The sequence below is a fragment of the Heloderma suspectum genome, chromosome 5 (assembly GCF_057233095.1).
Source record: "Heloderma suspectum isolate Gila_16-S chromosome 5, 16-S_ref, whole genome shotgun sequence".
Taxonomy (NCBI): Eukaryota; Metazoa; Chordata; class Lepidosauria; order Squamata; family Helodermatidae; genus Heloderma; species Heloderma suspectum.
In genome coordinates this window covers 64,990,229-65,002,711 of record NC_139462.1, presented here as the reverse complement: position 1 = coordinate 65,002,711, position 12,483 = coordinate 64,990,229, and the positions used below count along the sequence as shown (strand labels likewise).

The 12,483-nt window shown below is 39.6% G+C and overlaps 1 protein-coding gene across 5 annotated transcripts in view; it reads left to right on the top strand.

The window, feature by feature from the left end:
- LRBA (LPS responsive beige-like anchor protein) overlaps positions 1 to 12,483 on the top strand; it is a 518,402-nt gene that overhangs the window by 62,463 nt on the left and 443,456 nt on the right. For all 5 annotated transcript variants that reach the window (XM_084856247.1, XM_084856246.1, XM_084856243.1 and 2 more), the window contains exons 12-17: positions 1,154 to 1,262; positions 1,378 to 1,530; positions 2,392 to 2,560; positions 4,681 to 4,760; positions 6,604 to 6,666; positions 9,548 to 9,645. In XM_084856247.1, the coding sequence (XP_084712373.1) occupies positions 1,154 to 1,262; positions 1,378 to 1,530; positions 2,392 to 2,560; positions 4,681 to 4,760; positions 6,604 to 6,666; positions 9,548 to 9,645 (672 nt within the window). The remainder of the gene's footprint in view (positions 1 to 1,153; positions 1,263 to 1,377; positions 1,531 to 2,391; positions 2,561 to 4,680; positions 4,761 to 6,603; positions 6,667 to 9,547; positions 9,646 to 12,483) is intronic.

The following is a 12,483-nucleotide window of genomic DNA, read 5'->3' as shown; positions in this document are numbered from 1 at the left end:
TGCACTTCTCAGCTGACCTTTACATGGAGCGTAATGAGATCTGAGTGAGTGATCCATAATAGTAATTTGACACATTTGAGCAATCAGGTCAGCTCAGAAGTTGCTCTTCCATGAGTGGAAAACCTCTTCTGCTCATGGAAGAGCTGTTTGTTAGTTTGTTTTATTAAAATATTTTAAAACTGCCAATAATCCTTGTAGATACCAGGGCAGTGTACAAGAGCATGACCAAATTTATAATATAAAATATAATAATACATTAAAATACAATAGAAAACAGTAAAACAGTATAATTGGGATAAGAGAAGGCAGCAGTTACAAAAGATGAACAGATCACATCAACTAATTCAAATGCCTGAGAAAACAACAAGGTTTTGAGTTGGCACCAAATATTGGTTGCCACCAGTCACATCTCCATGGGAAAGGTATTCCACAATCAGGAGGCAACCACAGAGAATATTCTCTCCCTTGTTATCACATAATGTACCTGAAATACTTGGAGCAGATCCTCCCCTGATGTTAAGCTTCCATCTTAGCTGAAAATTGCTGAATGGAAATATTATGTTCCTTTTAGAGGTAGCCCTTGTACAACCATTTGCACAAGATAGATTGGTATCTTGTTAGCTTCTATATCTGTAACTCTTCATAGTTTTAAATCCCTTACAAGTTTTCAAAGTAAGTCCTGGTGGATGGGTCAGACAGTACCTCTTTCCAATGCAAGTTTTGCAACAGGGAACTTTATATGTACTGGCCATTAGGGCTTTCTTTGTAATGGGGAACATTTCTAGAACGTGGGTCACCTTCCATCTCCCACAACACATCACATGTCTAAATGTACCCTACCTATACACTGCAGACAATATCATGCACTACCTTTTGCATATTGTGATGTTGTTCACTGTATGAAGTCTTCCACTAGCACTTTCACATGGGGTGATTGTTATAGTTTCTGTCCAGATAACCACAATGTGTGCAAATTCAGTAGTTTTACTGGAAGTATTAAAAAATGGAACTACTTTAATAAGTAGTATGTGGTACTGGATTGAGAGGAGGAATATATAAGAAGCTTAACAAAAAATGCAACTCTGCTTTTTTGAACAGTAAATCTACCACCCTTTAAAATGCTGTAATACAATACTTCAATGTATTTTTTTAGTTCCATTCTGTTGGCTTTCATCATGGAATTGCTGAAGAACTCAATTGCTATGCAAGAACAAATGCTTTCCTGTAAGGGCTTCCTTGTAATAGGATACAGTCTTGAAAAGGTAAATGAAACACGATGCTTGCTTTTTCCCCTCATTTTGAATCTTCCTGTGATTCATGTTTTGGTCATGTTAACCATTATCTACAATTGAACACATTATTTTTCTGTTTCTACAGTCTTCCAAAGCACACATTAGCAGAGTTGTGCTAGAACTTTGCCTTGCCTTTGCTAAATATCTGAGCAATTTGCACCATGGTGTGCCCTTACTGAAGCAGCTGTGTGATCATATTCTCCTTAATCCTGCAATATGGATTCATACTCCAGCCAAGGTAAAACAGTTTCCATTTATGTGGATAGCTCAGAATGACTTATTTAATTTATTTAAAATATTTCTTGGCCGTCTTTCAGGGCAGAAGCCCTCCCAAGGCGGCTTTGAGCAATAAAACACATAGAACCATTATGATATTAAAAGCATTAAAAACATAAACACAATAAAAACAGCAGTAGAAACCAACAATAAAAATAGCAATAAAAGCCAACAATAAAAACAGCAACAGCAGCGATCATATCAGGAGAAGGCCAAGGTAAAATAATATGTTTTCAAGACCTTCTTAAAAGCCTGCATTGATGGAGCATGGTGGACTTCCGGTGGCAACTTATTCCAAATGTGTGGGATCACTGCAGAGAAGACCCTCTCATGTGTGGTCACCCACCTAACTGCTCTCATAGGTGGGCAGTTGAGCAAGGCCTCTCTTGCTGATCTTACAGTGCGGGCAGACTGATATGGATGACATATGTTGGTGCACACTAATAACCGTAGATACTTGAGGTCAGAAAAGCCTAGTTCTAAGGACATATTTAGTTCACACATGAATTTGTCTGGCTGCATTTTCTGTGCCTGAACATGTTTATGCATGTAATATTATGGACAAACATAACATGTGAATTAGTGGTATACAGATAATACGAGAATACATCAGAAATACCCCTCTTCTCAAGCTAGATACATGTGCATCCTATAATGTCTACTCAGAAGTAATGCCCATGTAATTCAGTGGGAGTCCTGGTAAGTGTGTGTAAGATTACAGCCTTACAGTTGTAATTACACAGCCTCTACTTGTCTGGGGCTTTATTTTCTCATGTGTATGAAATCTCAGTTAACCTCTTATCTTCTTAATTGGGTGATGTAGGTTCAGCTGAACCTGTACACATACCTGTCTACCGAGTTCATTGGCACAGCTAACATATACAATGCAATTCGCCGCACTGCAACAGTTCTACAGGCGATGCACACACTGAAGTATTACTACTGGGTAGTGAATCCTCAAGATCGCAGTGGAATTATTCCCAAAGGCTTAGGTATGCATAAACCTTCCTGCTCTTTACCCACAAAGCAACAGTGCCAACGACTGCCCTCTTTCTTTGTGTGTTTGTTTGTGTTTGACATCTAGAATCATATTTTGGTTGGGGCAGAATGTGTGAGGCATGGGGTGAGTCCCTACCCTTTTCTAAATCTTCAGAGCCTTGTACCATTCTGTTAGATAAGAGATACGTGTATAAAGGAAAGGCAGCAGTTTTGTGGCAGTTTTGAGATAAACACATTTATTATGGCATAAGAGCTTTTGTAGACCATAGTTGACTTTGGCCCACGAAAGCTTATGCCATTATAAATTTGGTAGTTTTTAAGGTGCCACAAGATTCTTGGTCGTTGTTGTTTTACTACAATAGACTGATATGGCTACCCCTCTGGAAATGATAAAGGAAAGAATGCCTTGGCCTGGAGGCATTCTAACAGAGTTTTTCCACTTCAGTAGAGGGGCTGATACTGTTGTCCTGCTTATTGTGATAGGTAGGTTAAGGAAAAAAAGAATTTCGGTAGGTACAGAAAATACTTGATTCTACCAGTTTGCCAAGAATATTATAGTATTTTTTTTTAAAGTTGGGCACTTGTCCTATTTCTTAATAGAGGTACAGTGCTATGGTACACTAAGACTAGTACACTATGTTCATAGGATAGCTGTCCACTCTGTGGCAGGTGTATGTGTGTGTGTTTTACGTCAGTGGTTTTTTTAAAGTCCAAGTGGTCCTGCAAGTTCTTCCAGCAATAAAAATCATAATGTGTCCATCTTTTTTTGACAAGCTACAGCTAGGAGAGGTTCAGTAAGTTTGTGTGTTTTTATCATTAGCAGAAACTTGCATATGTAGACAAGGCCTTTTGTAATCTTGTTTATACTAAGTTTGGTCCTAAACAATGGCTTCTCTGTATGGTTTTCTGCCTTCACCAGGAGCACCCATTGCAAGCTCCTCCATTTCATGAAGAACTTTTTCTTGTTTGGGTGCTGTAGCAGTGCTTTAAAAGGACCATGGAGCAGCCAGATCACCAAAGTCTGAGAAGGAGAACTGGCATTAGTTCACTATCCCATCTATGGACAGGCGGACAAACCAGAATAAGCTTATGTCTGCAGCATGCGTGGACTGTAAAGACGGGGGGTTGGAACCAGAGACGTGTGAGCAGAACTCTGTGTGTACAGTGGGGCTTTCCTGCTTCCTCCTCCCCACTGGGCCCCCGCCCCCACTCCTGAGGGTTGCGGGAGCTTCTGGAATAGTGTGGAATTAGGCACTGGGGCTGGAGAGCAAGTGGGGAATTGCTAGAATTCAGGGAGACTACCTTGTGTGAGAGAAGCGTTTTCTGCTAGCAGAAGACAACTTTGGATCCAAGCCTGGATGCGAACCCTGCCCCCTTCCACAAATCTGTGCGGTTGCAGCCACAGTGCCGACAACCTCTTGTTTTTAGATTTGAATTATTTAAATTTTAATTTGTTTACAATTTGTTCTTATTATAAACTGACTTGGCAGCTGTAAAGGCTGAAAAGCACCCTATAAATATAGTAAATAATAAACAAACACATGGTATATTTTAGAAGAATGAATGCCTTTGCAGGCATTATGTAACTCTCATGACACTTCAGAAGAACATGAGGTCAAGGTAACACACTTAAACAAATGGAGAAAGGTATGTTTTAAGCCAGTTTATTTAGGGCCAGTGTTTGTCTCCATGTGGAGGAAATACACATGGAAATCATTATAATGGAATGCAAAGTGTGCCTCTATTTTGCGAGTTATATGCCTAAGTTAAGAATGGATATGAATATAGTCTACTTTCTGTGGTTCTTTCCTGGAAAATATATATGGATTTTATATTTCTGATGAAATTCAACCCAACCCTTAAATTGGGACCAATTGGGTGAAACCATTCTCGCTTGGGATACTTCTTTTGGCTTTCGTTAATGTTTTAAAACTAAGCTAAAACAACATTAATAATGCCTGAAATGTTCTACCTAGCTGAGAATATGAACCGAATTTCTCAATTTGTGTGTGTATGGGGTGGGGTGTCAAAAGGGGTGTTATTGTAATTGTGTCATAATAATCTCAAGCTGTGTAGTGAACGGTGTAAAATAACCTGTCTCTTTCAAATTAAGATGGAACCCGGCCTAATCAGAAAGAGATTCTTTCTCTGCGAGCCTTTTTACTGATGTTCGTTAAGCAGTTGGTGATGAAGGTAAGGAGTCTGCACCCAAATTGTGCATGGTGTGGAGAAAGAAAGTGGTTAGGGAGAAAGTCATCCAGAAGCTAAGTGATGGGAGATTTAGGAAGGACAAAAGGAAGTGCTACTTCACGTAGTGCAGAGTTAATGGAATTTGCTACCATAAGACGTAGTGATGGTCACCAGCATGGATGGCTTTTAAAGGACATTAGACAAATTCATGAAAGATAAGGCTACCAATGGCTACCAGTCATGATAGCCATATCCTACCTCCAATATCAGAGGTAGTATGTCTTTGTATATCAATTGCTATGAAATGTGAGCAGGAGGGTGCTGTTGCCCCTATAACCTGTATGTAGGCTTCCATAGAAATCTAATTTATCTCTCTGGGAACAGAATTCTGGACTAGATAGGCCTTTAGTCTGATCCAGCACAGATGCTCTTAAGTTCATTATAATGTGTCCTCCTACAGCATACAGCACAGAGGATTAAGCATGTTCTTCATCTGTGTTGTGAGCCCCAGGTTATAATGGAATTAACATGAGCACACCAGTTTGCTGTCCATGGCAAAATTCAAGCCATCAGTGTCCCTCCTTCCTGCTTTTTCTGTTTTTCCATCCCTCTTCTGTTGTTGCCTTTGCCATCTCCTCTGGCTGTAGAAATTTAAGTTCATTAAGCACTCCAGGGATAGGTGAAGCCTTCTTCCAGTGTTAAATAGAATAAATAGAATGTTACTTCAAGAAGTATAGATTTATAGACTGAATTGCTGGTAGTGAAGATGGTTTTTTATGTCTGTCTTCACCCTCAGACAGGGCCATCTTGGTTGTGACACCTAAGGTTTGGAGTGTTCTTTGTTAGGAGGCCTACTGGGTCTCACTGCAGAAAGTAAAAAACTTTTTTTTTCACATCACAATTTTGGGTTTAGTTATTCAATATGCCATTTATTGGCCTTTTTGGCTACTGTTTTGTGCTGTTTTAATCATTGTTTTTAGGATTTGAAATTTAAATAGCTGCATTGGGTGTTTCTACCCGAAAGACATGTTAGAAATATTCTAATTAATAAAATGAAGGTCCCATCGGACTGGTCCTATCCTACCTCAGAAGGCTGACTTTATTTTGCTAAGAACCCTTCTGCAGCTTGGAAGAATAGCAGTGAAGCTGGGGCAACCTGGAATGGAGAAAAGGAGGGGACGATCTGACATTGATGCCATCTGCCTTATAACCCTGTATCCTTAATTCTAGATTTGTGAGGATAAGCTGTAGTTGTTGAGGAAAATATACTCTTCACGTGTTCAAAGGAACATTGCTTTGCAGCAAGGAACCTTAGATTTTCTGACTATGTGTTTTTTGCTTTGTGCATTTCCAAGTGGCAGCCTGAGCACCTTTTCTTCTGATTGCCCCAGATTGCAGCCTTGATTATTTTTCATGTGCCCCTCCACACCAGTCATTTTAGGAACTTTTGGAAGGTATTCGTTTGTTTCTCTTTTTCCTCAAAAGTTTGGAACATTGAACCACAAGTATCTTGTTCCATCAGGGAGTTTCTCCTTTCCCCCTTAAGATTTGCCTCTTAGAAATTCTGTTTTGTTGACCTGTGTTGTCATTCCAATAAACCTGCTTATGGATAAGTAATGGATTTATTCATGGAAAAGGATTGGATTGAGATCCAAAGGAATAATATATGGGGTTTGCATAGACTCCATGGAGAATACACAGCAGTAGTGCAGGCCTGGAAAAGTTATATGTGCACGCATCCTATTGATTTCACAGGCATTTAACTTACTTAGGAGTGTACCATTTGCATTCTATATTTTGTATGCATGATTTTTTTGTTTATACTATGTTGATTTTACATTTTAAGGATCATGGAGTGAAAGAAGATGAACTTCAGGGCATTCTCAACTATCTCCTCACCATTCATGAGGTAATCTAAATTAAGCAATTTGACTTCCAAGAACCTTTTAAATAAAATATTCCCTCCTGCCACAAGATGGCTCTGAAGTAAGAAAAAACTAGCATAAAATCACTTCATTGAGCTGATACACTGGGTGGGCGGAGGGGTGGGGGGAATAACAGATGGCAAAGCTGGGATTGTTTTATGTGGTTCAAGTAATTTTATTCTTACTTCGCCTTTTAAGTAAAATAATGCTTTCTAAATGTGAACTTAAAAATAAAGATGTTAATGAACTCAAAGCAAAGCTTGCAAACATAACTGAAAATAAATGTTGGTTACTACTGAGATATCTATATCTTCATATTTTAGCACCAGGCAAGTGCTTGATGCCAGATGTAACATCAAAGAGTTGGGAAATTGGGGCATAAATCTAACCAAATTAATTCTTTTTCAGGGTGCTTGAAATGGTTAGAATAAAGAATTAATTGAATTTTGCTTCAAGAAGTATGGATTTGCCCTTCTATTGAGCTTTCACCTATATTTGCATGGAATTCTGGGAGACTGCACTTGAAAACAAAGCTGCCTCCTTGAGATACAGAAAGTGGCATCCTAGGAGTACCTAAAAGTTGAACAAATCTTGAGAATATAGTTACATACTTAGTGAAAATTACAATTCATAAATGCAGACCTTTGATTTGTTTTTATGTAAAGTAAGCAAACGCCAACATAATTTTATTACTTGGAGCACCTTTTGCTGTGTTTTCTTCAATTTTTAACCTATTTTTGGGTTGTAATATGAAATTATAGTTTCTGTAATGGAGTTGCCATTTGATTTTGTTGCAATAGCTTGCAAGTCAGCTTTTTGCACAGTGTTGCTTTCTCCTTTTAAATTCTGGTTTCAGTATATTCAGTATACACTATATAAAGTTCAAGACATAAATGTGGTTGCTATATGTATAAAACAATTTCACATTGGAAGAAACCTTAAACAGAGCCTCCTTGCAAATTCAGGATTGAAGCCTGAAATTGCTTACCTACACATAGTTTTACTGATTGTCCATTGGGACTTTTTGGCACTAAGTGGTTTCAGGGTTAGGGTTACAATCAGCAGCAGAAGTCTTGCACCCAGTTATTCATGGCTGACTCATTGACGTAAGTGGCATTTATAGAAGCAGAACTACAGAACTTGTGTAGAATTTTAGGACATAAACTCTCCATGCCTTCTCCTCTATCCATCAAACTTGGCCCTTAAGCTGATGTATAATGGCTGGGATCCAAAGAGCTACTTTAAGCATATATAAGGGTTCTGGGCATTCCTGGCGGGATTTCTTTTTAAATTGTTCTTTGAACAGCAGATATTTATGCTATATCACAAATTGCTTTGTAAAGTCCCTCTGGTTTAAAAAAATAGTTTGCTCTGTGGCACAGGGTGGTGGCAGCTTCTGTTAGAAAGACACCAGAGTTTCCTTGGGCAAATTATTATTATTATTATTATTATTATTATTATTATTAAATTTATTAATCGCCCATCTGGCTGGTCACCCAGCCACTCTGGGCGATGTACAACATACAATAAAAACATTTTCTAAAATACCCTAACCCACCCCAAATGCCTGCCTGAACAGCCATGTTTTTAATGCACGACGGAAGCTCATTAAAGAGGGGGCATGACAGAGTTCCCTAGGGAGGGAGTTCCATAGAGTGGGGGCCACCACAGAAAAGGCCCTCTCCCTCGTCCCCACCAGTCTAGCTGTCCTGGCTGATGGGACAGAGAGAAGGCCATCCGAGGCTGATCTTGTTAAGCGGCCTGTCTGGTGCTGCTGGAGGCGCTCCTTAAGATAGGCTGGGCTGGAACCATATAGGGTTTTAAAGGTCAAAACCAACACCTTGAATTTGGCCCGGAAAACAACCGGTAACCAGTGCAACTCCTTCAGCACTGGAGTGATGTGATCTCGCCGGCGGCTGCCTTTAATCAGGCGAGCCGCCGCGTTCAGTACCAGCTGCAGTTTCCGAACCGTCTTCAAGGGTAACCCCACGTAGAGCGCATTACAGTAGCCTAAACGAGAGGAGACCAGGGCATGTACTACCGATGGGAGCAGATGGTCGGGAAGGAAGGGGCGCAGCCGCCGTATTAGATGGAGTTGATACAGCGCGGTCCGGCTCACAGCTGACACCTGAGCCTCCATGGACAGCTGGGAGTCCAAAATGACCCCCAGGCTGCGGACCTGGTCTTTCAAGGGTAGCCGTACCCCATTCAACACCAGGTCAACATCCCCTAGCCTCCTCTTGTCTCCCACCAAAAGTAATGGAACTAGTTGCTTGGTTCTTTAGATCCTGAAGTGTGTGCGCGCACGTGCATGTGTGTTAGTTACCTACATGCAATTCTTTTAAAAATCAGTTTGCCTGCAAAAAAAAAATGCTCTGTTCCCTTTACTGTAGCCAAGGATAACTTTCTTGCTATTTGCAACTGTTTCACTAGTTCCAAGCTCTTAATAGCCTTGCTCAGGTTGTTGTTCAGGTTAAGCTGTCCTGGCAATGGGCTTTTCTGGTGGTTGGTTCCCTCTGATTACATGTATTTCCCTGATATTTATTTTCTTCTCGATTGTGAGGGCCCTTCACATGTTACACATCTTACACATGTTGTGTGTACTGGAGAATGGGGCCGTACTTTTCCCCCTGGCATTGAGCACACTTCCTTGCCCCGCCTCTAGATACCAACATGTTACCGTGGTTCTCTGCAAAGAATAGGCGTATGCATGAACAGCTGCTCTCTTTTCAAATAATTGACTTTGTTATGATTGATCTGTAATGACAGGAGATGAAAAAATACAGAGAAGATGTGCGTAAAATTAACCCACAACATTAGAATGAAATATCAGCATGAATATGGCTTTCTCTTTATATTTAACAGGATGACAATTTAATGGATGTCCTACAACTGCTTGTTGCTCTCATGTCAGAGCACCCAAGTTCTATGATCCCTGCCTTTGATCAGAGGAATGGATTACGGTAAGAGTTAAATTTCAGTCAAAATAGCAATTTCTAAAAGAGTATTTTAATTATCTTGTTAGTCACTTCAATTCTTGGATATCTCGTCAAATTTACTATTGCACAATAATTTCCTTTTATTTACCCAGTTTCTCCTCGTGCGTTAATGTTGTGGTCTCATTGTAGAAAGGGTGAACTTATTACAGGTGAATACTTGATGACTCTAAATAGCATCAGATATTGAATGCTATTCAATATATTGAATATTCAATAGATATTGAATATCTATAGGGCAGATATTGAAATGTTAAGTGAACACCATGTTCTGTGTGCTGCATGCAGAGTTTCAAAGGCTCTTAACGCCTGTGTTAGCCTCTCTGCAGAGACTGCATAGCTACCATCTGAAGCATACAATGCTCAAATTGTCCCTACATATTTAGTATTTAGTCTCTTCAACTAGAGAATGTACAGTAGCTGGATGTTAACCCCAGTGCATTAAAATCTGGTTTCAAGAATCTGTTTCTATAGAGCTTTTTGTTAACTGCACATGGGCTTCTAGCAGCCAACCCTGGCCATGAACAAAAGTTTCCACCCTTTTATTCAAGAGTAATTTTCAGTTACTTGCAGCCCTTAAACTGGATTAAAATTCCCTCACCATCCATGTATCTGAATTTGAAATATTTTGGGGGAATAGATACTTTCACTTTTTAACCACCTTGATTATGAGTACAAGAAGGTGGTTTTAAGTACAAGTAATTAATGAGCATCAAATTATCTTGAGTACAAACCCTTGGATTTCATGCCATTCAATATATGCAAAGAGAGTTTTTCAAAGAGAGTTTTGGAGTTTTCCTTTTTATAGAAGGGGAAATAAAAGAACACACATGATCATCAAAGTGTGGACTTCCATACGAGAGCTGTCCATGTGTCTTTTACTTATCCTGAAACTGAGGAAGGTCGAATCTATGCCAGTAAGGGTGTGGCTCGGAGCAGGAGTTATTGACCTACATAGCGTCTGCCTGATGCTCTTTCCTTTCCTAAGCTTGTGTTCAGTGGACTGACTGAGCTCCACCTAAGCTTGTGTTACCGCACTTGAGTCCCTGCTCATTCAATGCCAAATTGTTTCTGTTGCTTCTATGTGTTTTATTAAAGTTGTACCCTGCCTTCAACCTTTACAATGCGTTGGCTCTTCCTCTACCTCCTATTCATACTAGACGGAGGTTCATACCTCAGTTCGGTTTGAAAATGTCGTCATTTAGTTTATGGCTCCATGGGTGGCCACAGTGTTGGACCTTTTCTCACTTAAAATGAATTCAGGGTGGATACCAGGAGAGAATGCAAACACACAGTCAAAAAAGAGAGTTACTGTTAGAACACTTTTGAGAATAGTAATTCATTTGCTCTATAAAATGTATTCTCATTTCATATATTTTGTCACAACTACTAGTTAACCTTGGGTTATATCATATTACACAGTACAAGTTTTCCTCCCTCAAGAGTCACCTGATCTTGTTCATTATTGCTTTCTCACTCTCTTTACTGCTACTTTTTTGTGGTGCTGGCTGTTGTGATCATTTGTATGGTAATGTGGTATGCGCTGGAAACTAATAAAACACTCGGAATAATGAATATCATATGAGGTCTCTTATGTATAACTTTGTTTTTACTTAAGTGGCAAAAGGCATTCCTTTTTTATTAGCTAGCACAGGGCAAATGTGTATGTAACTAGTCTGCTGTGAGAAATCACTTATTTTTCTGTCATTTGTTGATGCTAAAAGAATTTCAGTACATTCTTGATGTAACTGCCTTGTGACAGGTCTCTTCCTTTATATTATGTGGCTAATGTAATTGTTGTTAATACTTAAAATATGCATAAAAGAGGAATGTTTTAAAATATTTAATATAATACATTGCGGTTTTAGAAACAAAATGTAGATTTTTTTATTTTCCTCCAAACATTAAGATATTTATTTATTTATTTATTACATTTCTGTACTGCCCAATAGCTGAAGATAGCACAGACTGTCCTATGTTCCTCTCCTGCACACCCTCTTATTATGACAGAGACTAAAATGGCCTTCCATAGTTTCCTATCCTTCCATATTTTGCCATCTTCCCATGAACTGTTGGCATGTATTATCCAGGTTTAAAACATTTTTCTGTCTTGGGGTTTTGTTTTACTTTTGAAATACTAAGCAAAATGTCACTGAACTTATATTTGTTCGACTGTAGAGATGGGTATAGCAGTAACATTGGCATGTACGTTCCCCCATCTGGCTATCTTGGCCTCCTCAGATTGCCTGGCTGCGATCTTTGAGCTTAGAAGCAGTGTTATCACATGCAAGTCTGGTTGTTCAGTCTTGAGAGCAAACTTTATAATAGCAATCTCAGCCTTTGCATCATCTTAAAAGACTGCTCCAGGGACAGGCACAGTTTGCAACTGATGATGCTGACTACTTTATGGCTTCTTCCTGTAATTCCTCTCCAGTGCAGATCACGGGTACAAGAGGACATTCCTTAGCACAGAAGAAAAGGTCCTTAGTGTCTGCAAAGAAGCACAGAAATCAAAATCAAAATGTGAACTACATATAGCCATATCCAGCTAAATCTCATATCTGTGCAGGTTGTTGTTGTTCAGTCGTGTCCGACTCTTCGTGACCCCATGGACCATAGCACGCCAGGCCTTCCTGTCCTCCACTCTCTCCCGGAGCATGCTCAAGTTCATATTCATTGCATCGGTGATGCTATCTAGCCATCTCATCCTCTGCTGTCCCCTTCTCCTTTTGCCTTCAATCTTTCCGAGCATCAGGGTCTTTTCCAGGGAGTTTTCTTTTCGCATTAGGTGGCCAAAATATTTGA